General features: G+C 43.4%; 1 protein-coding gene across 3 annotated transcripts in view; it reads left to right on the plus strand.

Annotated features, from left to right (window-relative positions):
- shroom3 (shroom family member 3) overlaps window positions 1-26368 on the plus strand; it is a 95353-nt gene that overhangs the window by 61139 nt on the left and 7846 nt on the right. For all 3 annotated transcript variants that reach the window (XM_061698165.1, XM_061698166.1, XM_061698167.1), the window contains 14 exons: window positions 2045-2367; window positions 2452-2680; window positions 4896-4951; window positions 5200-5662; window positions 5769-6053; window positions 12061-12517; window positions 12640-12767; window positions 15667-15804; window positions 15897-16351; window positions 17243-17449; window positions 19093-19276; window positions 19346-19640; window positions 21136-21212; window positions 22671-22762. In XM_061698165.1, the coding sequence (XP_061554149.1) occupies window positions 2045-2367; window positions 2452-2680; window positions 4896-4951; window positions 5200-5662; window positions 5769-6053; window positions 12061-12517; window positions 12640-12767; window positions 15667-15804; window positions 15897-16351; window positions 17243-17449; window positions 19093-19276; window positions 19346-19640; window positions 21136-21212; window positions 22671-22762 (3389 nt within the window). The remainder of the gene's footprint in view (window positions 1-2044; window positions 2368-2451; window positions 2681-4895; window positions 4952-5199; window positions 5663-5768; window positions 6054-12060; window positions 12518-12639; window positions 12768-15666; window positions 15805-15896; window positions 16352-17242; window positions 17450-19092; window positions 19277-19345; window positions 19641-21135; window positions 21213-22670; window positions 22763-26368) is intronic.

The raw sequence follows: 26368 nt of genomic DNA on the forward strand, positions 1-26368 counted from the left end.
TGTTTATACTTTAGTTTTGGCAAATCGACTGCCTATGGTTCAAATCCCATTTCATGCTGCTTGGAGTCAAATCAAGACAAACAATTCTCAAAATCTCGCAATGCACTTGTAAAGTTGACACACTGATGCAGACATCAAGGCATACATTTGGAAAATTTCTGCAGAGTGCGTGAAATATCAAAACAGTTCCTCTCAACGCCAGCGGGTGTCGCCTTGTCCCAGCAATTGTTCCTATTCACAGACAGGTGGTCCGGTGGAAACATCTGGGGGCCTTTGATGCTTGGGAGTTCAGACTTCGAGGGGAGATGTAAATTAGTTTAGGGTCCACGAGGTGTCTCCTTGGGGCAGTGTCACAGCAGGGCCGCTTGGAAGAATGCAGTTAAATCAAGGTGGGGAGGGCGGTTCAGACAACTGGGTCAGAGTCACTACACGCGTGTTCATATACTTTGGCTCACATGAAAAATTGGTGTGTTTGAATTAGAGGTATTATTTTTTAAGTTGTATATCCAGAGCTTTCAAATGTTTTGGAATGTCCATATTTTGTGGAAATTACTGAAGTGGGTTTGTTCCTGATATTGTAAAAAAAAAAAAAAAAAAATAATCCAGCATCTGACATTACGGGCACCTCCACATTGAACAGATTCTGGGTGCACACTGTTTTATTTTGCTGCGCGACTGCCAAGCCGTGGAGGCGAAAGTTCTATTTGTGTCCGGAGTCAACGCATTGTAAGTCACTGATCATAGCCTCCATAGCAGCGAATAAGATACACTTCTTACCATGCTTCTTACAAAAGTGTCACACTGCTCCTCCTGAATCTGAGATTCGACTTTCCGACGGACCATCCTCTCCAGCACCCCTGAATAGACCTTACCAGGGAGGCTGAGGAGTGTGATCCCCCTGTAGTTCGAGCACACCCTGCAGTCCCCCTTCTTAAAAAGGGGGGCCACCACCCCAGTCTGCCAATCCAGAGGCACTGTTCCTGATGTCCACGCGATGTTGCAGTGGCGTGTCAACCAGGACAGCCCCACAACATCCAGAGCCTTTAGGAACTCCGGGCGAATCTCATCCCTTGCCACCGAAGAGCTTTTCAACCCCTTCGGTGACCTCAAACCCAGAGATAGGAGAGCCCGCCTCAGAGAACCCACACTCCGCTTCCTCATGGGAAGGTGTGTCGGTGGAATTGAGGAGGTCTTTTAAGTATTCTCCCCACCGACTCACAACATCCCGAGTCGAGGTCAGCAGCGCCCCATCCCCACTATACACAGTGTTGGTGGTGCACTGCTTTCCTCTCCTGAGACGCCGGATGGTGGACCAGAATTTCCTCGAAGCCGTCCGGAAGTCTTTCTCCATGGCCTCACCGAACTCCTCCCATACCCGAGTTTTTGCTTCAGCGACTACCAAATCTGCATTCCGCTTGGCCAGCCGGTAGCCATCAGCTGCCTCAGGAGTCCCACCGGCTAAAAAAGCTTGATAGGACTCCTTCTTCAGCACGACAGGCACCGACCACCTTACGGCCTCAGCTCCGGTCGGCCGCCTCAGCAATGGAGGCGCGGAACATGGTTCCGACAGGGGATTCTGCCAGACGTTCTCAGCAGACCCTCACAATACGTTTGGACCTGCCACGTCGGACCGGCATCTTCCCCCACCATCGGAGCCAACTCACCACCAGGTGGTGATCAGTTGACAGCTCCGCCCCTCTCTTCACCCGAGTGTCCAAGACATGCGGCCGCAAGTCCGATGACACAACCACAAAGTCGATCATCGAACTGCGACCTAGGGTGTCCTGGTGCAAGTGCACGTGTGGACACCCTTATGCTTGAACATGGTGTTCGTTAAGGACAATCCGTGATGAGCACAGAAGTTCAATAACAGAACATCGCTCGGGTTCTGATCGGGGGGGCCGTTCCTCCCAATCACGCCCTTCCAGGTCTCACTGTCATTGCCCACGTGAGCATTGAAGTCCCCCAGCAGAACGATGGAGTCCCCAGCAGGAGCGCTATTTTCTTACTCAAATCCTCTAATATACTGTATGTCTCATTCCAGGTCCTCCAACAGCATTGACCACCTCCACAGCAAGCGAGACTCTGCATACTCCTCCTTCTCCACCAGCTCCAGCATCCCGGAGTACCTTGCCTCTGCTCCCACATTCAGTCCCGAGCGCTCCTATTCACTGGAAGCTGTGCCCCAGAGAGAAGGAAGTGGAGAGATGCAACAAGCTGACATGCGTTACATTCGGACAGTTTACAATCCCCAGCAGGGGCTCTCTCAAGAGCAGGAATTGAGCTCTCCGTCGGCTGTATCACTACGTAACAGTGATTCAAGGAGTTGGGAAGGAGTGAAAGGAGGGCAAAGCAGAGATCCACCAAGTAAAGTACCATTTTAAGGAAAGCGGTCATTTTGGCTTGGGGGCATTAATGATTTTGGTTAACCCTTGCTACCTGCTTTAATAGGTAGAGTCTGTTACCGTGGCAACAGCAGCGGAGGTAATAGCAGTAGTGTGCTGGCTGCAAACAGGCACAGTGTAGGTGCAATATGGGCTCCTGGAACAAGTCACAGCTCTTATGAGAACCTGAAGGGGGCACCTGCTCCGCCGCGACGCAGCGACAGCTTTGCAGCCATCAAAAACCACGAGAGGCCCAACTCTTGGTCCAGTGTGGAGCAACCCCGGGCAGTTAATAGGTGAGGCGCTTGGCTTTTTCAGAAAGAATACATCTTTAATGAACACTGATTTGACACATTTTTGAGACAACAGCATTTACTTCATGGCAAAAAAAAAAATATTTTATTTTATTGAATATCCTTGAACATATATGCTGTTATTTGACTTTGTTTGAGTATATTCCATCCATCCATCCATTTTCTACCGCTACTGCTACTGCCCCCGCTCGGGTCGCGGGGGCAGTAGCTTTAGCAGGGATGCCCAGACTTCCCTCTCCCCAGCCACTTCATCCAGCTCTTCCGGGGGGATCCCGAGGCGTTCCCAGGCCAGCCGAAGGACGTAGTCTCTCCAGCGTGTCCAGGGTCGTCCCCGGGGTCTCCTCCCGGTGGGACGTGCCCGGAACACCTCACCAGGGAGGCGTCCGGGAGGCATCCGAATCAGATGCCCCAGCCACCTCATCTGGCTCCTCTCAATGCGGAGGAGCAGCGGCTCTACTCTGAGATCCTCCCGGATGACCGAGCTTCTCACCCTATCTCTAAGGGAGAGCCCGGACACCCTGCGGAGGAAACTCATTTCGGCCGATTGTATCCGGGATCTTGTTCTTTCGGTCACGACCCACAGCTCATGACCATAGGTGAGGGTAGGAACGAAGATCGACCGGTGAATTGAGAGCTTCGCCTTTCGGCTTAGCTCCTTCTTTACCACAACGGACCGATACAAAGTCCGCATCACTGCAGACGCTGGACCGATACGCCTGTCGATCTCCCGTTCCATTCTTCCCTCACTCGTGAACAAGACCCCAAGATACTTGAACTCCTCCACTTGGGGCAGGATCTCATCCCCGACCTGGAGAGGGCATGCCACCCTTTTCCGACTGAGGACCATGGTCTCAGATTTGGAGGTGCTGATTCTCATCCCAGCCGCTTCACACTCGGCTGCGAACTGCTCCAGTTAGAGTTAGAGCTCACGGCTTGATGAAGCCAACAGAACCACATCATCAGCAAAAAGCAGAGATGCAATACTGAGGCCACCAAACCGGACCCCCTCTACGCCTTGGCTGCACCTAGAAATTCTGTCCATAAAAGTTATGAACAGAATCGGCAACAAAGGGCAGCCTTGGCGGAGTCCAACCCTCACCGGGAACGAGTCCGACTTACTGCCGGATATGCGGACCAAACTCTGACTCCGGTCTTACAAGGACCGAACAGCCCGTATCAGTGTGATCCCCCTGTAGTTGGAACACACCCTCCCGTCCCCCTTCTTAAAAAGGGGGACCACCACCCCAGTCTGCCAATCCAGAGGCACTGTCCCCGATGTCCACGCGATGTTGCAGAGGAGTGTCAACCAGGACAGCCCCACAACATCCAGAGCCTTTAGGAACTCCAGGCAAATCTCATCCATCCCCGGGGCCCTGCAACCGAGGAGCTTTTTAACTACCTCGGTGACCTCAAACCCAGAGATAGGAGAGCCCGCCTCAGAGAACCCACACTCTGCTTCCTCATGGGAAGGCGTGTCGGTGGAATTGAGGAGGTATATTGAGTATATTGTTACATACAAAATGCCTTTTCATTGCAAGGGAATGTCATTCTTCACCCTAGGAAATTTTTGAAAAAGTAAAACAAACTTGCTTAGTGTTTACCCATTTATTTGAGGGATCTTGCATATGGCGCCATTCCACTTAGCACCACCCCTGACTTGCAGTGTGGGACCGTGCGGTCAGCTGATTTGTTCTCCTTCTCTCGGGCAGTGGTCCCCATTCTTTATTGCTCCACGGTCTGGTGTCATGTAAAGACAAAGTATTTTCACAGAACGTTGTAGCTGCTGTACAGCAAGACAGAGACGCCTGTATGCCCCACGGAGCCCATTACGGCGATGTCTCATCTTCGGCCCCTTTGCGCACGAAGCAGACACGGCTGTCAGCTTCCGTGAGTGGCACCATTCAGGGGAACAGACTCGTAGCTGACCTCAACTTAACTGAGAAAGCAACAAAGTTCATGAAGTGATTATATGTATTACGTTTACTCAAAAGATTGGTTCATTTGCGTTTGAACCTCCAGCCTCGTCTACCCCCCCCCCCCCCGCCAAATGCTGGGTGGTGCGCAAAAGTGCACTGATACAGTCGAATCGTTTGCTCTTTTAATATTTTCACCTGCGCAACACTTATATGCACCTCTGTGTTTAATTTTATCTTCTTGTGAAAATCTAATTTAATCTAATGGATCGTGTTCCACTCAGATCTCTGCAGAAGGGCTCCTATCATCACTCCAGTGGCCCAGTTGTCTCAAGTACAGGTATGAAGAGGTCCTCTGCATATTTTCATTTTAAGAACAGAAATGAAGAGCCAAATCTGCCTCTTACTCAGCTATATCAATATATAAAACATATTTTACCTTATCTGCGTTTGGCTGGCAACTAGTCCAGGGTGTAGCCCGTCCCTCGTCCAAAATCATCTGAGATAGGCCCCTGCTCATCCCTGACCATAAGGAGGATAGTGGTATAGAAAATGATTGATTGATATTTTACCTTATTGTAATTTCAGCCAAAGGCTCGTGCATCACTGAGGGTCAGCTCCACACAGTCATAGAAAAGAGTCCAGAGAGCAGCCCCACCACAAAGCCCCGACAGGGCTTTCCCCTGCCAGGGTCACCTTCTGGACCTTCCACAAGCCTTTCAAGCCCAGTTCCCCCATCAGGACGCCTCATTCTGCCCACAGGAGTGTACCCTGTACCGCAACCTGAGTCCCACTATGCACAGATACCCAGTGCAAGTCCCATGTCACCATCCTTGGGAGTCTATCCTGCACTGGCCAAGGACAGCAACCGGCAGCAGGAGCAAAGCCTGCAGAACGCCAGAGGGCAAGAGGAGGAAGCAACTGAGCAATGGAGAGATGGAAAACTGACAGCTATTGAAAAAGGTCATCAAATGAACATTTCATTGCCATACTCCAACTCCATTGTTCCAACAGTTGCCACATTGCAGTGCAGAGCACATGAGTCGGACAGGTAATGATTCAATTGTCTTTTGAGTGTCAATAACAGACATGTAACAGTGTGAATGAACTAAATGCATTTTTTCCCCTGGACCCTCGCTTGCCCCTCTGACTATCAGGAATCAACAGGAGGATAATAATTTTGGACACAACAGACCCTTTCCTACTGCAGGGAGATCCGAGAGCCAGGCAGGGGCCAACATGTTTCATCAACAGCAGGGGTCTCAGTCTCACAGCCCCCATCACCTTCATTTGCATTCTAACCAAGGACCCCGCAACCAAATGTTACAAGAACAAGATTTACGAAGTCCCCAAACTCAGTCAACTCCAGCTCTTGGGTCCCAGAACTACCAAGAGCGGAGGGACCCTTACACAACTGGACAGTCTGAGGGCCAAATTAGAAGGTATGTACAGGTTGAAGGATGACTACTGGGATAAGACTTTCTAATACATTGAACTTCCTTCGTTAAATGTTTTTAGAAATAGACTAGAATCTCTAAAATCAAATAACCCAAAGGTCGTACAATTATAAATTTGACTAATCTGAAAACTATGCCTTCATATAAAATTTGGTGGTTCCTGGTAAATGCCATGTGAGACACCATCATATCGTGCAAGAACTCTTAAGGGTTGAACGTCTTCCGATTTTTTTGTTATTCAACGCTAATCTGATGATAGTGTTGTTCAATGTTGTCTCAATGTTGTTTTATATATTTTAAGTTGTCAACCCACTGTTCGCACAACTGTTTGCCTTTTGCCTACAGATACAAGCTCATACTCCCCACCATAAACGTAGCTCCCTCCTGTCCCCGGATGCAGTCGCCCCACCCTCTACTCACTCATCCAATCACATTCATACACCTTCATTGCCTTGAAGGCAGTCGGAATTTGTAAAAGTCGAACTCCAGTTCACGAAACACAACTGCAGGGTCGCTACAGTACTATACATTTTTTTTTTAAACATAGGAGGGAATGCTTTGCAATAATGTATTGTAATGACCCTGCTAGTAACTGTGTTAGATGTATTTCTGCTGGAATTCTATATATTCGGACTGTCTGTGAGGCAGATCTTTGGTGATTGAGTCAGGGGTTGGTGCGACTGGAATGAGGAAGAGGAGGATGTCAGCATGTGTCTCCGGGGTGAAGACTTGAGTGAAACACTTGCTGGATGTTTTGTTTTTGGAGTAGTTACAGCTGACAGTTGTTGATCGACCACAACCCGTGCTTATTCTAACTGAAATGCTCATTTCAACTGAAAGGCAAGCAGACGCTACAGTTTATTCTCTAAATTTTCTCTGTTCCAGGAGGGCGTTTGATGAGTTAGCTAACTGACAGCTTGACATGAAGACTTAGGCTGTTTGTCAGCTAGTGTTAGCGAGTACCTTTTCAGATGGGCATGCATACTGTAGCTGTTGTGCTTTTGTTATATTTGAGGATAGGCTATCATATTTTGTAAATGACCGTGCTGCCAGTCTCATTTTTAGTCAGATATCTCCACACGGTTTAGGCGGTGCTCAGTTGCTGCTCGGACCCACCGCCTGTTGATTTCAGGCACATGATGTTGATTGTAAGGGTCATTTGGGCAGTGTTAAAGATGACACGTTGACTACTTTAATAATTGGTTCAGACTTTCCATGAAACAACAAGAAGTATAGAGAAAAGGAAAAATAGATGATCTCACATTCAAAGCAATAAGACTCCAGCCTAACTATCATTATCAAAGAGCATTTTGTTGTATTTACATCTTACCATTAACTTCTCATTTGCACTGGTTGTGTATATGGTGCTCTCTTTTGTCGGTCAGTGCCCCAATACCCAGCAACTGCCCCTCCCAAGCCCAGATAAAAAAATAAATAAAATGGGTGGATTGTGTCAGATAGGGCGTCTGGCTGAAAAATAAAATAAAACTGCACAACAAATTATGCGAGTGACTCGCTGTGCCGACCCTTGATGGGAACAGCTGAAAGTCGCAACAACAGTGTTGACTTCTTTGGACACTAGTGTGACATGTAAGAACATTAACAAACAAGATCTGGGAGTCCATCATGAACAGATTTAAGTCTGACTAGCTCCAATATGTGACTGTTTCCATGGCAACATACATAACTAAAGACAATGTAAAATACAGACATACAATGCACTTAAGCACCTATTAGTTTCAGTAAACTCCATTGCTATTTTTTTTCCCACGAGCAGGGGTCACCAACCTTTTTGAATCTGAGAGCTATTTTTTGGCTACTGAAGGGATACTAGTTTGATACGCATAGGAATGGGTGCCGAAATCAGTGCTTAATTCGGTCGGTACTACCAAGGTCACTCACGTTCATGACAAACCGGCGTGGATCGGAAGTATGGTGGAAAAATAACGAAGCGGCGAAGGTAGCTTCTGGCTAACAAGTGGCGGGGCAGGAGCAGCAGACAGCTAAAGGCTGTTTAAGTATTCTTTCGGGGTCCATCCATCCATCCATCCATTTTCTGAGCCGCTTCTCCTCACTAGGGTCGCGGGCGCGCTGGAGCCTATCCCAGCTATCATCGGGCAGGAGGCGGGGTACACCCTGAACTGGTTGCCAGACAATCGCAGGGCACATACAAACTAACAACCATTCGCACTCACATTCACACCTACGGGCAATTTAGAGTTTTCAATTGACTTACCATGCATTTTTGGGATGTGGGAGGAAACCGGAGTGCCCGGAGAAAACCCACGCAGGCACGGGGAGAACATGCAAACTCCACACAGGCGGGGCCGGGGATTGAACCCTGGTCCTCAGAACTGAGAGGCTGATGCTCTAACCAGTCGTCCACCGTGCCGCCTCTTTCGGGGTCACGGAGTGCTAGATGGAGCAAGGCGAGTCTAACAAATGGGTTTAAAGTCCAGCATTCATATAAGAAAATCTTTAGTAAATCAATAAAACTAGGTACAAAATAGCAAAACAGCAGAGTATCGTATTACAATTACTGTTTGTCTTTGTTCCTTCTGCAGATGATTGGAAATAAGTTTGCTTCACACATGTTATTATCCATCCATCCATTTTCTGAGCCGCTTCTCCTCACTAGGGTCGCGGGCGTGCTGGAGCCTATCCCAGCTGTCATCGGGCAGGAGGCGGGGTACGCCATGAACTGGTTGCCAGCCAATCGCAGGGCAGATACAAACAAACAACCATTCGCACGCACAGTCACACCTACGGGCAATTTAAAGTCTCCAATTAATGCATGTTTTTGGAATGTGGGAGGAAACCGGAGTGCCCGGAGAAAACCCACGCAGGCACGGGGAGAACATGCAAACTCCACACAGGCGGGGCTGGGGATTGAACCCTGGTCCTCATAACTGTGAGGCTGACGCTCTAACCAGTCGCCCACCGTGCCGCACATGTTATTATTCATACTTTATTATTATTTGTGAGATATTGTACTAAATCTTGCTTGTCACTCACTATAATATTATACCTTTATTGTTACTCCATTCTCTTTTGCTCATTTGTTTTAAACTTAGGATGTTATTTTGTTATATTTGTCAGTTTATATGTTGGAAAGTAAATGATAAATTGAACAAATGTATGTATGTATTACCACACAAACACACAGAAGTACTGAAAATTGATAACATTAAGTACCAGTATTGATTCCCAGGTACCAGGATTTGGTACTGTACTGGTTAAAATGTGAAAGCTACACATCTCTATATACACACTTCTGAAATAACAAATTTGCTCAAATTATTTGGGGGTAAATTGTCTCATTGCTGTTGTGCTGCAAGCGTGTCTCTATGAACGCTGTGATTTGGTCATGCGCTTCAATACCGGCCCTTGAATACATACTAAGTATATCTATACTATTTTTTTAAATACTTTCATTTCCAATTTTCATATTTATATCATATCATATCATTTTCATATTTTAAAAAAATAATAGCAACAAAACGTTAGAGGCATCTTAGGCCTACTGGTAAGTAGTGATATTTTTTTCAGAATAGCAACACACAAAATCACACGCAACGCTGTCGTGAGCTATTTTTAGAACAGGCTCGCGGGTTACTCGTGGTCCTTGGGGGCTTCCCGCTAGCACCATGTTGATGACCCATGCACAAGAGAATCTGAACCACCTACAGTGTATTATTTTTTTATCTTTGTTTTTTTTTGGGGGGGGGGGTTCAGTGCCTGAATTTATGCATACTCTCTTCTGATTTAAGAGGAAACAGATGCTTCTGTGTGTCATTCTGCCAATTCTTCCGCTATCTCAAAATGTAATCATCCCTAGATATGGATGATACTGACCATTCAAATTCAATCAACTGACCTGCTCTCAAGCTCGAAACAGCATGCTTACATTCCAGTCTGCCGTACATTGCTGAAGGGGATCTCATGAAACAAGTATTGAGATTCCAAACAAAGGTGACTTTGATCAAAGGCCTAACAGAGCTTTGTAATTTGACAGAGATGATCTTAAAGCAAAATATACGATCTTCTCAAGATGACATTTCAGTATACAGATACACTGTGACGTTCTCCACAAGGCAATGCAAAACCACATACTTGGAAACAATGGGACATAGTTCTGAAAAAAATCCTAAAACATATTTAAAGAGAGACTTTTTTGTGTGTCCTAACTTCTTTTAATGTGATTAGTCTTTCATAGAGCACAAAACAATATTTATTGCGATAACTGCATACATAAAATTCATCCAACACATCTCACTATGAAGGAGTAGAAGTGTAGAAGGGCACTGATTATTGAAACTTTGTACGTGGAATCCTTTCCTATTTTTGCTTGATTTATGATGTTAGCTTCTCCACAGTCTGGCGTCTCCGTTTTTATATTTTGTGCTTCATAATGCGCCACACATTCTCAATGTAACGTGCAAAACCTGGTCTTGTCTTGCTGAAATAGGAGCAGAGATTTCCCAGACAAACTGTTGCTTCATACCAACATATGTTGCTCCCAAACCTGTACTGTATGTATCGTTCAGCGTTAATGGTGCATTCCCAGATGTGCAAGTTACCCATGCCATGGCCAAACTGAAGTAAAGCAACAGAACAATGACATCATTTTGGTGGCAATTCACTCCTACGAGTCAACAAATCCCGAGGACCTCAGTGTTATTCAGGGGGATAAAATCACACTCGTCTCTACCCCCATAAGATCACAGAGGTTGGCTTTTTGAACTTTACTCTGATAAAAATCTGGGTGGTCCATTTCCTCTTTACGCCAGAGGACACTGCATCCATGATTTTCAAAAACAATTTGAAATGTGGACTCGTCAGACCACAGCACACTTTTCCATTTTGCGTCAGCTCATCTCAAATGACCTTGACCACAAAGAATTTAGTTTTAACTTGCACTTGCAGATGTTGCACCATACTGTTAACTGACAGCGGTACTACCCTTTACATAATGATGTTTTTGTTTAATGCAGTGCCTCTTGAGGAATCCAAGGTCACAGGCATTCAATGTTAGGGTTTCGGCCACTTGCATGCAGAGATTTCTTTAGATTCGCGAATGACATTAAGCATTTCCGGTGGAAAGGTCAGATGGAATAACAGTTTCCGCTTTCAATATGTTACAAGATACTGAGGCGCCTTCTGACTGAAACATAATCCATGTTGTTTCATGTGTGATAGCCTGGTGTTGTGTAATAGCAATAGGTACACTACTGTACATTCAATAGTTCAGTGCTGGTACCTTTACATTTTACAAAGTTTTTACATTTCAAAGACGAGACGATAGCATGATGTTCAGAATCATCTCTGTTTTGAGTTTTAACATGTTCCCCATGTTGTCACTGTGTGTTCACACGCCGACCAGAAGTTAACATGCCACCTTACACTGAGTGCGGAAGTGCTGGATACATAGAGTCCATTGTATGCTGAGAAATGCTAATATTAAAATGTTGCCATTTTTGCTCAAGCAGATTTTCTCAAAGTGGTAAACCTCACCCAATCCTTGCTTGTGATCGTCTTTTGGGATACTCCTTTTACTGTATACCCAATCATGACAAGCACCTCTTTCAAACTAACCTGTTCACCTGTTGGTGTAAGTGTGTTTTCAAATACAGAATAACTGCACAAAAATATTCAAGTTTATTAGCTACAACTTTAAATCCCTTTCTTTTAATATTAGGTCTTTACACTGCAATAATTGTAAAGAAACAATCATTGACAAAAACATTGTTTTAATATGTATATATATATATATATATACACAGTTTATATATATCATCTACCTTTTTTAATCTGGTCATGTGGGGTCATGTGGGTTTTCTTAATTGTGTAAGAAATGTAGTCCTGAACATGCTTCATATGGAAAGTGCCTTGAAATAACCTTTGTGTGAATTTGAACTATAAAAATAAACTGGTAATTACCTGAAGTTTAAGAGCGGGCTAATGAATGATTACGCTCATCTTCTATTTTCAGATCAATGGACCAATCCAACCTTCATCCAGAGCCAATGTCATATTCCAGAGTTGCCCAGGGACAAGTGCCACCTTCTCATTCACCAGTTCACCCTCAGCACTCCTCTTCCTCCTCCTCCTCCTCCTCCTCCTCCTCTACTCTGGCCTCTATCCGTCACCACAGTGACTCAGTAGCACTTCATTACCATCGCTTGGACCAGAAAGAGCAGAACAGAGACAAAGAACACCCGCTGACCCGTCTCGAGAATGCCCTTGTAGAGGTACAGCGTTGCACCAGCCCTAACACTGGTGTCTCTGCCAGTAGTCATGACAACAATACATTGGGTGAGGGTATCCAGGGACCCACCCGTAGTCTCTCCGTCCTCGAGAGGGTCAGTCGCTTTGAGCATTGTGACAGAGCAGGAAACCAACATAGTTACAGCATTGGTCATGGTCACCACAAAAACTCTTTCCATAGGGTAAGTCAAACAAACCCAAAAATACATCTTTATATTCCACATACAACATTAATAAATCCTAACATCCATATTTATAGCAATGTTGCTTTACTAATTTGCTTCTTTAAACAATTTGGAATCAGGTGACTGACAAAGCCCACGGTTCCCCCTGTGGAGCAGAAGACCTCAGAAGCATGCTCGAAAGAAGCACCAGCAAAGCCCATAGAACTATGAGCTACAGAGGAGGCAGCGTCAACTACAAGAAAGACAGGTGGGTTTATTCATGACAATGTTTTATTCATGTTACATTTCTGTGTGGTTTTTCCACATTCTCCCCATGATTGCTTGGGTTTTCTTTGGGTACTCTGGGTTCCTCCCACATCCCCAGAACACGCTTATTGGGGTTCGTTGATGACTCCAGAGTGTACCCAGCCACTCGTCACTGTTATGACACTGTTTTTGTTTTAACCACATTAACAATGTCTTTTCAGATTAATGTTATCTTCATTGAAAAAAACTGTAATTTTTAAAGACCCCAAACTTTCAAACGGTAGTGTGTACATATACTGTTTATACAGATGCAACACTTGAGAGGAAAAATCTATATTTTATACAGTATCTCACAAAAGTATGTACACCCTTCACATTTTTGTAAATATTTTATTACATCTTTTTTCATTGAAGAAATTACACTACAAAGATGGCGGTCACTGTACAGTTTATATTACAGTGAAAATATTTTGTCCCCTCAAATAACTCAACACACAGCCATTTGTGAGTACACCCAAAAGTAAAAATGTCCAAATTGGGCCCAATTAGCCATTTTCCCTCCCCGGTGTCACGTCTCTTGCTTTTCACTGGATGTTCAATATGCCACCTCATACCTATGTTTGAACCTATGTTCAATATGCCACTGTGAAACTGCAACATGGTGGCCAAGACCATATAGCAGATTAACAGGACAGGTTCCACCTAGAACAGGCCTCGCCCTGGTCGGCCAATGAAGTTGCGTGCACATACTTGGCGTCATATCCAAAGGTTATCTTTGGAAAATAGATGTATGAGTGCTGCCAGCATTGCTGCAGAGGTTGAAGGAGTGGTGGGTCAGCCTCTCAGTGCTCAGACCATGTGCCACACACTGCATCAAAACAGGCTGATTGGCTGTCATCCCAGAAGGAAGCCTCTTCTAAAAATGATGCAGAGGAAAGCCCACAAATAATTTTCTGAAGACAGGCAGACTAAGGACATGGATTACTGGAACAATGTCATGTGGTCTTATGAGGCCACGATGGTGTCAAACGGTTGTGGCAACAACCAAGTGAAGAGGACAAAAAACAAGCTTGTCTTGTCTTCAAACATCAGTCAAGTCAGTCATAGTGGTAGGAGGGTCACAGTCTGGGGCTGTGCGGGTGCTGCCGGCACTGGGGAGCAAGAGTTCATTGAGAGAACCATGAATGCTATCCTTCAGAATTTGGACCCGCGCAGTATTCCAACAAGATAAGGACCCCAAAGACAACCATAGCCTTGTTTTAAAAAGCTGAGGGTGAAGGTAATGGACTGGCCAAGCATGTCTCCAAAACCCTTATTCAGTATCAGCATCCACTAATGTGATGTCGTCATGGAGGAGTGGAAGGGGATTCCAGTGACAACCTGTAAACCTCCTGTGAATTCAGTACCCAAGAAGATTAAGGCAGAGCTGTAAAAATAATGATGGCCACATAAATTATTGACCCTCTGCGCACGATTTGGACATGAGGGGTGTACTCACTATTGTTGCCAGCAGTTTAGAAATACATGTAAACAACTGTGTGTGGAGTTGTTTTGAGGGGAGTGTAAATTTACACTGCTCTACAAGCTGTACACTGACAGTGCTACTTTTCATTGTAGCAAAGCGTCATTTCGTCAGTGTTGTACCATTAAAACATGCAAAATACTTACAAAAACATGGGGGTATACTCACTTTTGTCAGATATTTTATATGATGTACTGTATATACGGTTTAAAAGTAGTGTAGGACAGTCTCGGAACAGTCCTTATTTTTAAAAGAAAAGCACAGTTTTTTCAATTAAAAAAAACTGACATAAGTCTAGACATGACATGACAATGTACAAAACCACAATAATTAATTCTAAAAATTTTAAAGCTCGGTTTCTCTTTCCTGGTCATGTCATGTTTGCTCAGTCACTTGCCAGGTAGAATTTGTAGAGCATGTCATTTGTGTCCAATAGGTCAATGTGAAAAGACATAATCTACAAGCAAAGGTTATAAATCCATGCAGTTCGATCATACTAACTAACTCGGTTTCGTGCGAACACGCCACCATCTCGTGCTAATTATAAGACACGTCTACAATGCGCTCGTGCGTGTGCTTGTGCCTAAGCAAGCATAAAATGATCAAGTAGATACACAAACCATAAGGACGTTCCTCTAAAATATACCATCTATAAGGATTATGAGACAATTTTGTTTATACACATTCATTGATTTCGCTTGTGACTCGTAATTGATTAGTCTTCCTCCGCCATTGTCACCCTGACTTAGCTAGCTCGAGTCCCTGTCTACCGTTGTGTTCTCTCACCTTTGTTTTGTGTCATTTTTATGATAATCATTGGTTAGTTTACTCAGCTATGTTTGATTACATCTGCCAAGGAAGTTATGTTGTCTTTTGTCTATTTGTCCTTTATTGGTTTTGTTATTTATGACTTCCTAGCTGTTGTTTTTTTGTACACTTTATGTCATTCTGGAATATGTTGTGTGTAAATACAAACATATGTTTTCAAAAAGTATAGTTGATAATCTAATGGGCGAAAACCTGCCAGGGCCAGAACCTGAAAATCTCATTCATCAGCAGTAAAAATGTCTTCTAGATCCAAACTGTCTTCTGGGTTGAAGGGGGGAAAAAATGTACATTTCCAGTACTGGTATAATTTTGCAGGGGATAAATAGTAGGTAATGCTATTTATAAAGCACTTTTTCCATCACAGTAAATGAAACAAAGACATGACATGAATGTTAAAAAAAAAGCATTCAATTAAGTTCAAAGCTAAAACAAATTAAATTATTGTTTTGATGCACAGTAATACTTATATGCACATGACTTTGTAAGAACGATGCCTATTAAGCCTTGGGGGAGGTTGTGCATCTTCTGAGGGCTCTTATTCCTGATTCAGGACTGCACCTGATCCCAGTTCAGCCCTGGAGAGGAGCCTCAGCAGCCTCCAGCTGGATGGATCCAGGGAAGAAAATGACAGCAAGACCTCTAGGAAACAAAATGTCCAGAACATTTTGCAGGAAACGTCCTTCCACAGGTCAGAGGTCAACAAGTAACTGTTTTGCCATTGGCCAGTCAGTGCTTTTTGTCTGTCAGCCATCTTAATTCAGAAACCTTGTCTTAAAACAGATCTTACAGGAACTCATTGAAAGATGCGCAGTCCAAGGTCCTGCGTTCTACCTCCTTGAGACACAATTTCTCCCCCGTTTGTCCCTCACGTGCAGCTTCTTCTTCCAATTCCTCCTCACCCAGCAGCCATCAGCCTCTGCCTTGCCTGGGCAACCACCCCCACTCAGAGAAGAAAGGCCCTAAAACGATGCCCAAACCACTGAGCATTATCTCTGCTCCAGTCGTATCCCCTCACACGCCAAAGGAGCGGCATGTCGTCGGCCCAGAGATTCGAGGCCCAAGTCCCCCGGCCTTGCCCAGCGTCCCGCCAGTTGGAGCTCCTGCTCTGTTGCGAATCTGCGGACGCAGACGTCTGACCGCAGACCAGAAGAAACGCTCCTATTCTGAGCCAGACAGCATGAATGAGATTGGGATTTCAGATTCTGAGACATCTGGTCTCTTCAAGCTTGGAGGAGGTAAATGGAACAAATGTACTTACAACATACATAATAAGTCTAAAAAGGTTTGTCCCAGTTGAGCTAATACTAACTAATACTAATGTTCAACTGATCTGCACATGGTTTTAAATCTAAGTATTTTTGAATATACACACACACACACACACACACACGCACACACAGTGAGTGGCGAGGGGGAGGAGCGCGTTTCAGGTTAGGGCACTGGCAGTTCCTTGGGGCCTGCCCGTTCTGTGACCGAGCCGTGTGCCTGACCACTTTGTCTAAACTGAGTGTGGCGGGTTCCTGGGCTTCTGGGTACTGGGGGCTGTCTAATTCCTTGGCGTCTGTGTCCTGGGGGCTTGCTTAGCTTGGGGGACAGATGGGCTGAGCATCCTGCTGCAGTGAGTGGTGAGAGGTTGGCGTCATGATCTTAGCACAAAACATCAAGAACAACTGCGAACAAATCCTCAGTACTGGTCAGGGCCAAAATTCGCTGCACATGACAGCTCCAAAGAGTCAACCCAATAATCGTTGGGAGTGTGGAATTAGTTGCATGTTCTCCTCGTGCTTGCATGTTTATTTTTTTGGTTACTCTAACTTCCCGCAACACATCCCAATGTAAATACACCTGATGATAACTTCAGAGTGTACCCCACATCTCATCCTAAGTTAGGTGGTACAGACTCCAGCTTTCCGGTGACCCTGAAACGAATAGGGATGAATGAATATATTGGTTGGTCAGAAAAAAGATCTGAGAAGATAAATTACTGTAAAGACCAAAGTCTTTGTTTGCTTCCTTTGAAATTATCTTATTGTTTTACTGATTCTCATGGTCATTAACTACCCTATCACAAAATTCAGCTAAGGTGACTAACCTTGTAAAATGACACTGATCTTCCTATCTGTTAGAGACCAGTGTGGCTGACCGCCGAAAGATGTTTGAACTTGGCTTTGCAAACAATGCCATATCAAGGCCCGACTTACGTCAGCTTCAGCAAGATGCTGTGGCTCAGTACGTGCAGAGGAAGAGAAGTGAAAAAAAAGACGAGGGAAGAGAAAGGAGTGGGCCAAGGCCTCTCTGCGCTTATCTACAGTCAGAAAAAAACTACCATTCAGGTGGGTTGATCAAGGTTAAAACGTGTATTGAACTGAATTTTAATGAGCTCCTTAGTTTGTGAGATTGTGCACCTCATCTTCAAACTGCACTGTGCTCTTTTGTACATAGTAGTTTGTTTTATTTTTCTCATGCTAAGAGTTGATTCCTTTATTTTTTTTTTTATCTTATCACCTTTAAATAACATGCTAGTTTGACCCACAGTATATGTTAGGAATTAGCAAAGTAAAAATTCAGTTGCTTACTGTAACCACTTTTTCTGCTGCATCACCAAACACAAAATTCCCTTATTAAATGAAGATTTGTATTATTAAGGGAGAAAAAAAAATCCAAACCTACATGGCCCTGTCTGAAAAAGTGATGCCCCCCAAACATATCACACCTGAGATCAATTTCTCTAGCCACACCCAGGCCTGATACTGCCAAACCTGTTCTCAATCAAGAAATCACTTAAATAGGACCTGCATGACAAAGTGAAGTAGACCAAAAGATCCTCAAAAGCTAGACATCATGCCGGGTTTCCCAAGAAATGAAGGACAAAATGAGAATGAAAATAATTTAGATCTACTGTATCAGTATGGAAAAGGTGACAAAAGCTATTATCAAGCTTTGGGACTCCATCGAACCACAGTGAGAGCCATTATCCACAAATAGCAAAAAGAGAAAACAGTGGTGAGTGGCCGGCTGACTAAAATTACCCAAAGAGTGCAGGGACGACTCATCCAAGAGGTCACAAAAGACCCCAGAACAACATCCAAAGAACTGCTGGCCTCATTTTCTTCAGTTAGGTCAGTGTTCATGCCTCCACCACAAGAAAGAGACTGCGCAAAAATGGCCTGCATGGCAACGTTCCAAGACGAAAACCACTGCTGAGCAAAAAGAACATTTAGGCTCTCTCAATTTTGCCAGAAGACATCTTGATGATCCCCAAGACTTTTGGGCAAATCCTCTGGGATCTGATGCGACAAAAGTTGAACTTTTTGGAAGGTGTGTGTCCCATTACATCTGGCGTAAAAGTAACACCGCATTTCAGAAAAAGCGTAGTGTAGTGTGATGGTCTGGGGCTGTTTACTTGCTTCAGGACCTGGAAGACTTAAATGGAACCATGAATTCTGCTGTCTACCAAAAAATCCTGAAGGAGAATGCCTTTGGAGTGTCCTAATCAAAGTCCTGACCTGAATCTTATTGAGATGCTGTGGCATGACCTTAAAAAGGCGGTTCATGCTCGAAAAACCTCCAATGTGGCTGAATTACAAAAACTTCTGTAAAGATGAGTGGGCCAAAATTCCTCCACAGTGCTGTAAGAGACTTATTGCAAGTTATTGCAAACTCGTGATTGCAGTTGTTGCTGCTCAGGGTGGCCCAACCAGTTATTAGGTTTAGGGGGCAATCACTTTTTCACACAGGGGCCATTTTTCCTCTCTTAATAATAAAAATCTTCCTTTAAAAACTGCATTTTGTCTTTACTTGTGTCGTCTTTGACCAATATTTAAATTTGTTTGATGAGGGGAAACATTTAAAAGTGACAAACATGCAAAAAAAAATTCAAATCAGGAAGGGGGCAACCACTTTTTCACTGCAGAAAATGTACTATGCTTACTACCTTTTTTATTCTTCCCGTCTCCCAACTCATTGGGCCCCCCAGACACCCTCAGCCTCTCCTCTACCTCCAGCCTGCTCTCTGTCCAAGACTCTGGGCTGGATCGCAGCCTTTCCTCGAGTGAGAGGCGTCACTACTCTTCTCCTGGAGCTGACTTGCAAAGCCTTCAGTCTAACTTGTACTACCCAGGCAGAGTGACCACTCCGAGGCCTCCGTCACACCCACCACGGTAACTAAGCCTGGTTAAAACCACCAAGACAATTACAGTTTGTTAAAACCTGTTCCTTGTGTTCCCTAGTGAGGACTCTCCACCAGAGCGCCACACCTCCACCACCCACCTCCCTTCTAATTTCGTTCAGGAGTCAGGCTCCAATAAACAGAGTCCAACTCGGTCAAAAGATTCACAGCAGACCGCAAGGCCTCAACAGAACTGGGTAGGGCCCAAGCAGGCAAGCGGGTCTTTGGCAATGGTTGGATCCATCCTGGGCTCTGGCAAATCCGCCTCCGTTGAAGAGCTTTTGGAGCGATCAGAGGAAAGGCTTCCAAACCACTCTCGCTCTCGGTCTTCCCCCACTCTGGAGAGATTGAATAAGGTAACAATGCAGCGACACTGGCGATCTAAATTTAATTTTCAATGACGTATTGAAGTCTATGTCTAATAGTACAATGTTGTGAGGAAGGAGTATATCACATATTTACCATCAAATTAGGATATTTTGCTAGTCTGTTGTTTTTGGTTGTTTTTTTTTCTCTTTTATTTACTGTTTTGAAACTATATATTTGTTTATATATTATAAAAGGTTTGGCAGACAAGCATGTTGTATGGAATAGGGCCCGGCCGATTAATCGGCCAATATTAGCCCTTTCCAAAATTGGCAAAAATCGGCAGATTTCTTTGCTGATTTTTTTTCACATGTAACACATTATACCATAAGACAAAGTCAAAGACATTTAAAAAAAAAAAAAGGGGAAAAAAGGCAAAAGAATCAGCTGATTTTTCTCTCTGTTGTAAAGTTAAACAAGTACTAAAGGACAAAGTATTGTAAAACAATCAAATGTTCTGCCTGTAATTAATTGGACCAAAAAAAAAGTTTTATTATATACTTTTTAAATTAATCGGCCAATTAATCGTTCGACTCCTCCGACTTGGTTGGGAAACAATGAAGTAGAGGTTTCATGTGACAAATACAAAAGAGCAACCATGTTCGTAAATGCATGGAAGATGAAGTCTGTCTCATCCATAATGTGCCAATTAGACTTGCGTGCAGTTTTGCGACATGTAAACCACGCACGTACTATAGCTGCCGCCCCTGCCTCTCTGAATAGATTCTGGTTGGTCTGGTCAGTTTGTTCCTTCACAATTTTATCAGTCACAACATAAACACCGATGTAATGATTAAAAACTCAAGTGCTTTGTTTCACAATGAAGTGTCAGACACACATTTAGCTTCGGGGACATTTCGTTCTGAGTTGCACAGGAAATATCCAGAATCCTCAGTGTTTCCTGTATGGTGCCGGAGAGCTGGAGATGGTGGCTGGGCGCTGTTTGATGTGGGTGATAGGAAAGATAAAACACAATCACACACGTATACATATGACATCCTCAGAGTCCTTCATAGAAGGCAATAAAAGATGGACTTTTCTTTTATCTGTGAGCCTTATCAGCAGGACCAGTGTCACATAAACATTGTTACATATGAGGCAGACACACAGAGACACTCTTTTTACTTTAAGAATCACTGCAGACTGATGTTTTCCCTCCCAGTAAATGAAAGCCAATAAAATATGCAACACTTATATTAATGTTGTTATTTGCACCAATTTGTATAAGACACTCCATCCATCTCAAAATAACATGTTTGAAAGTCACACTGTTGACAAATAGAAATGTAATCAGTACACAGCTTTAGAGTGTAGCCATAGATTTAAGATTTATTTTCATTCATGAACAATAATTCATTTTAACATTGCCATGCATGTGCCTGGACAGACGTTTGCAGCACCTACCTATTATACATGTCAAAATTGCCGTTGGCTGCATGAAATGATCTTCCACAGAATTATAACACACTAAAATGTTTGTTTCAGGACTCCCTATCAGATCAAGTGAAGATGTTTGATGCCTTTGTGTCTGAGCCTGAACGCTGCGCTAAGACTGATGACAGGTACACACATCATCAGGCTGGCTGTACACGTACCTGCCTTTTTCTCTCGCTTTGTCCCTGCCCCCATCTCATTTATTATGTTCAATTTGAAAAAAAATCTGTGATTCATCTGATTACATCTTGCGTTTTCTCAAAAGTCTCTCTTTCGAAAATTCAACAGAATGCCATTGAACTGAATGGTGATTGTAATGGTGAGAATTATTTACTTTAAAATGACTAAAGTTGTAGCACTCATAACGTGAGCTTGAGTGCATGAGTGTGACAGAATGTTTGCTGTGTGTGTTGTTGTTTTTTTTTTTTTTTTTTAAAAACTGAAACAAGTAAGGCGGCACGGTGGCCGACTGGATAGACCGTCAGCCTCACAGTTCTGAGGTGCGGGGTTCAATCCCCGTCCCCGCCTGTGTGGAGTTTGCATGTTCTCCCCGTGCCTGCGTGGGTTTACTCCGGGCACTCCGGTTTCCTCCCACATCCCAAAAACATGCATTAATTGGAGACTCTAAATTGCCCGTAGGCATGACTGTGAGTGCGAATGGTTGTTTGTTTCTATGTGCCCTGCGATTGGCTGGCAACCAGTTCAGGGTGTACCCCGCCTCCTGCCCGATGACAACTGGGATAGGCTCCAGCACGCCCGTGACCCTAGTGAGGAGAAGCGGCTCAGAAAATGGATGGATGGATGAAACAAGTAAGGCAAGGGTAAAAGTAAAATTGACAGGAGAGCTGGAAGAAAAAAGCAAAAGGAAGTAGAAGGGGAAAAAAAGTGGTTTGAGTGGGTAATAAAAAGTGTTAGGACAAAAGACATGGTGAGAATACATGAGAGATAATGGATGGAAAATTATATAGACAAAGGAAAATTAAAGATTTAAAAAAATCAAAGCCTGACAAATGAAAGAGAGCAAGATAGAAGGAATGAGTTAAGAAGCGGATAAGGGTTCAGGAAAGAGGAGATGTGTTTTAGACAGGAATGTAAGGCAGAAGAGAAAACTCCCTCGCACTGACACTGAAAAAACAAACAACTTTAGCACGCTGGGATTTATTAAGCCAAAGCTATTGAATATGTTTACTCTCAAAATGTAAAGGTCATGGGTTACTGTAGGAATTCTGTGTTTGTGTGGGTACTTGCACAGATCTGTTTGATGTATTACACTAGCAAAACTATGAATATACTGCTGCTTGTTAAAGAGAGCCTTAAAAAGAAAGTCACATTTTGAATTACTGTGGGAAAACTTTATACATAAGACAAATACTATAAGAAGGCAATAAATCAGAGAATGGTCTAAACTAGACAAGGACATTTGTCTGCAATACAGCATGAATGTGCATTAAGTCAGAGAGATCAGTGTATGATGGCCCACATATGCACTTTAAACTGTTAAAAACATACAGAAGGGAAGTCAAACGTTTGACCCATTTTATCATGTACTGTACTCCATTGACAACTTACTGCATCTTGTCTCTTAGCGCTGGAGACAACAAGCCACTGGAGGGCCTCGCATCTCCTCAACCATCACTGAACAACGCTCAGAACACCCAGCCTGCTGATTGTCCTCTCAGTGAGCATAATAACTTTTTCAATCTATGTTCTCCAAGGTTGGCAAAAGTACTCACACTCTGTACTTAAGTAGATGTACAGATACTTGTTTAAAAAAATATTCAGGTTCAAGGAGAATTACTGATTCAACTCCTTCAGAAGACAAAAGGACAGACACTGAATTGTACTGAAGTATAAAAGTAAAAAGTAATTATCATCGGCGTTAATGCTCCCTGGTTCGCATTCCTCCATGTTGCTGCTCTCCCTGTTTTTCTGCCTTACAAGTCCCCTAGATCTCAGTCAGTCAATCAATGTCAACTGCAGTTGACTTTGTGTCTCTCTTTTTTTTGTTGTCCTGTTCGGCTGTTAGGTCAAACAGAAAAGAGAATCTGTATCTCTTTTATACCAGAACGGTTTTACTATGCCACAGTGGAGTTTTTAAGCTGCCACTGTGTTTCTTTGTATTCTGATGGATTTTTATTGAAAATTTCAGTCGGACAGTTTTAAAGGGGAGCGACAGAAAAAACTACGGGGAGAGACAGTGAAAAGATAACTAAATAACATAGAAAGAGAGGACAACATAAGCCAGGACACTAGCTGTAAGGAAGATGAGGAATGTAAATCATTGTAGGCCTAGTACAATGACACATTAGATTGGAGTGTTGTATGGGGCAGTAGTGCTACACCCTGTGAAGGAAGGACAGGACAATATAGGACAGGACTGGACAGGACAATGACTCGAGGGGAAGCATGCAGGACAGAGGTAGTGGACCCGCCTGTACAGCTGAAGTCTGGTGGGAGTGGCTATGTAAATTCTAAACATCTTTAGAAATAGAGTTTGCATCTCTCTATTTGTCTTTTTTTTACGTTGTGTCATCATCCACGGAGGTTGAAAAAAGTCATGTTTTTTTGTTTTGTTTTTAACAAATTAAGGAGTAGAAAGTACAGATATCTGTTTAGCTACCTGAAAAATCTACTTAAGTACGGTAACAAAGTATTTGTACTTTCCACCATTGGTGCTCTCTCATGTCAATGATCCTTTATTGCACTTCAATAATCAACAGCTGGGAATCTAAAAAGATTGCATCCAGTATTTTACTGCTACACACTTCTGTGTGTGAAAAATGCCCCTCACATCTTCTGCACAAGTTCCAGCCACATTTGCACTCAAGCATGTACAGTACTGTCTGTTTGATTGTATCTCCGGGTACTCCGGGTTCCTCCCACATTCCAAACACAGGTTAGGTTGATTAAAAACGCCATCGTCAACAGGTGCAAATGTGAGTGTCAATACTTGTTTGTCTATACGTGCCCTACGATTGGCTGGTAACCAGTCCAGGCGTACACCCTGCCTGGCCTCATGCCCCAAATAAGATGGGCTTGACTCCAGCTCACCCACGTCCCTAATGAGGCCAAGCAGTTTCGAAAATTGATGAATTGATGGTTACCTTACTCAGGAAAATGAGAGGGTGAAAAAAGAACATTTGAAACTGCTCTCTGTAATAATGTGGGATGTGACAATAAAGAAGAGAAACTGTGGTAGTCCCAATAATGCTTCAATACCAAATGGCTAACAGTTGATGTCACTGTGTTGTACAATATCTCACCACTATTTTGTTATAATATATTTCACTTCTCTCAGCCTGTGGTTATCCTGTGGTTGAGCACAGAGCTTTTACAATTTCTCATGCAACTGAACGTGGTACAATGATGAAGTGAAAAATTAATTGAAATTTCTGGTTACGTTGGCCTGCGATTGACTGGCGACCAACCAGTTCAGGGTGTAGCCCGCCTCTCAGCCCGACGTACATCTTCTCAATAAATCTCTGGAAGGAGCTTGAAACACTAATTTCATTGAGCCTCTCTCCAACTTAATCAAAGAATTTCAAATTGATCCTTTTCTCCTGTTGCATGAGAAAGCAGAACAGTTGCATGCTACTCAAAAACCTGAATCATAAGCAGAGAGAGAGAACACAATATTATTATTGAAGAATAGTGGCAACATGTTGTACAACAATGTGACTTAAGGAGTTATCCATATTGTCACACCTCGTGTACTGCAGTTCCACACTCTGCACCAGTGCTTCTCAAATCTTTTACACTAAGTACTGCTTAACAGAATACTTAAATCTCTAAGTACAACCATCATGACTAACATTAAAATACAGTTAGCGTGGTAGGCCCAAGTGTTCATGAAAGATATGAAATACGTAGGTTTTATTCCTAAAAAGTATATTTAATATTCGTGTAAACCACTGTAATATGACGCACAGTTTAAACAGTGAAACTGCACTTAATTACACAAAAATTTAAGAAAATGGTTAAATCATAATTAAATTAAAATATATTGCTCATAAAACTGAACCATGCTAAGGCAGTGATTCTTTTGCATACCCCTAGTATATATAGCACACTTTGAAAATCACCGCTTTATGCTAAACGACAATCATTATAATTGACCCATTCATTCATGTTTCATACCGCTTGTCCTCATTGGGGTCGCAGGTGAGCTGGAGCCTCGCCCTGCTGAGAGGCGGGGTTACACCCTGGATTGGTCACTAGCCAGCCAACTTTAGGGCACATAGACAAACAACTATTCACACCCACATTCTATTCTAATTATATTGTTACGAAAAAAAATTCTGACAATGTCAATCAAAACAGAGCATTACTTTGTTAAAACAGAATTGCTCATAGTAGCCATGGATTTGATTTCATTAAATTGTGCAGTTGCTATTGGTTGGTGACCAGTCCAAGGTGTACCACCGCTCTCACCCACTGTCAGCTGGGGTAGGCTACTGCTCACCCTCAACCCTAAAGAAAGACTAGCAGTGTAGGAAATAGGATGGATGGATGTCAGAGGGTGTATCCAGTGGTGCTTTGAGATATGAGTTTCATTCGCTCGTGACTATGCTCTTATCTGAAAACACTCATAGCTTAAAACACATTTCTCTATTAAAATGCAAATGCAATAAATCTCTTCCAGTCCCCCCCAAAAACACGTTTATTTTTGTACTAAGTATACAAGTATACAAAGTAGCAGCATAGTGTAAAATATAGTCATAAAAACATAATAGAAGGGAATGTAAAGATAGTAACTGGATTTATGAAGTGTAATCAATCTAAAAGTATCACATGCACACACGCAAACTGTAGTACATTCACATGCTGTGCCTTTAAATTAGCTGCCTGTCTGTCTCTCTCTCTCTCTCTCTCTCTGTCTCTCTCTCTCGCTCTCTCTCTCACCCACCGCATACTCGTGCTACCCCTCGCCCCCACCTTTTTGTGCTCCTCGCAACAGGCTGTCTCTGTGTTTCTCATTTGCTAACCCTTCGGTATTGTTTACAAACACGCAGTACCAACATTTACACCCCCACATAACTCGAAGCGCTTCTTTAATAATGTTATGCAATTTAAAGATGATATGCTATTCTGTAATCCTCCACATCCCATTAAAGTGAATGACTTGCGTCTTCTACAGAATACATTCTTCGTCACCGTATCTCCATAAATTCTCTGGCATAATGGATCTTGTTTCCACAGCTTAAAATTGTTTTCAACACCCGTGGCTGTTGTAATTTTATTTGTAATTTGTAATCGTGAACCCATGTGGCTGTGGTGTTTTCCA

This window comes from Phycodurus eques, chromosome 15 (assembly GCF_024500275.1).
Source record: "Phycodurus eques isolate BA_2022a chromosome 15, UOR_Pequ_1.1, whole genome shotgun sequence".
In the NCBI taxonomy this organism is placed as follows: Eukaryota; Metazoa; Chordata; class Actinopteri; order Syngnathiformes; family Syngnathidae; genus Phycodurus; species Phycodurus eques.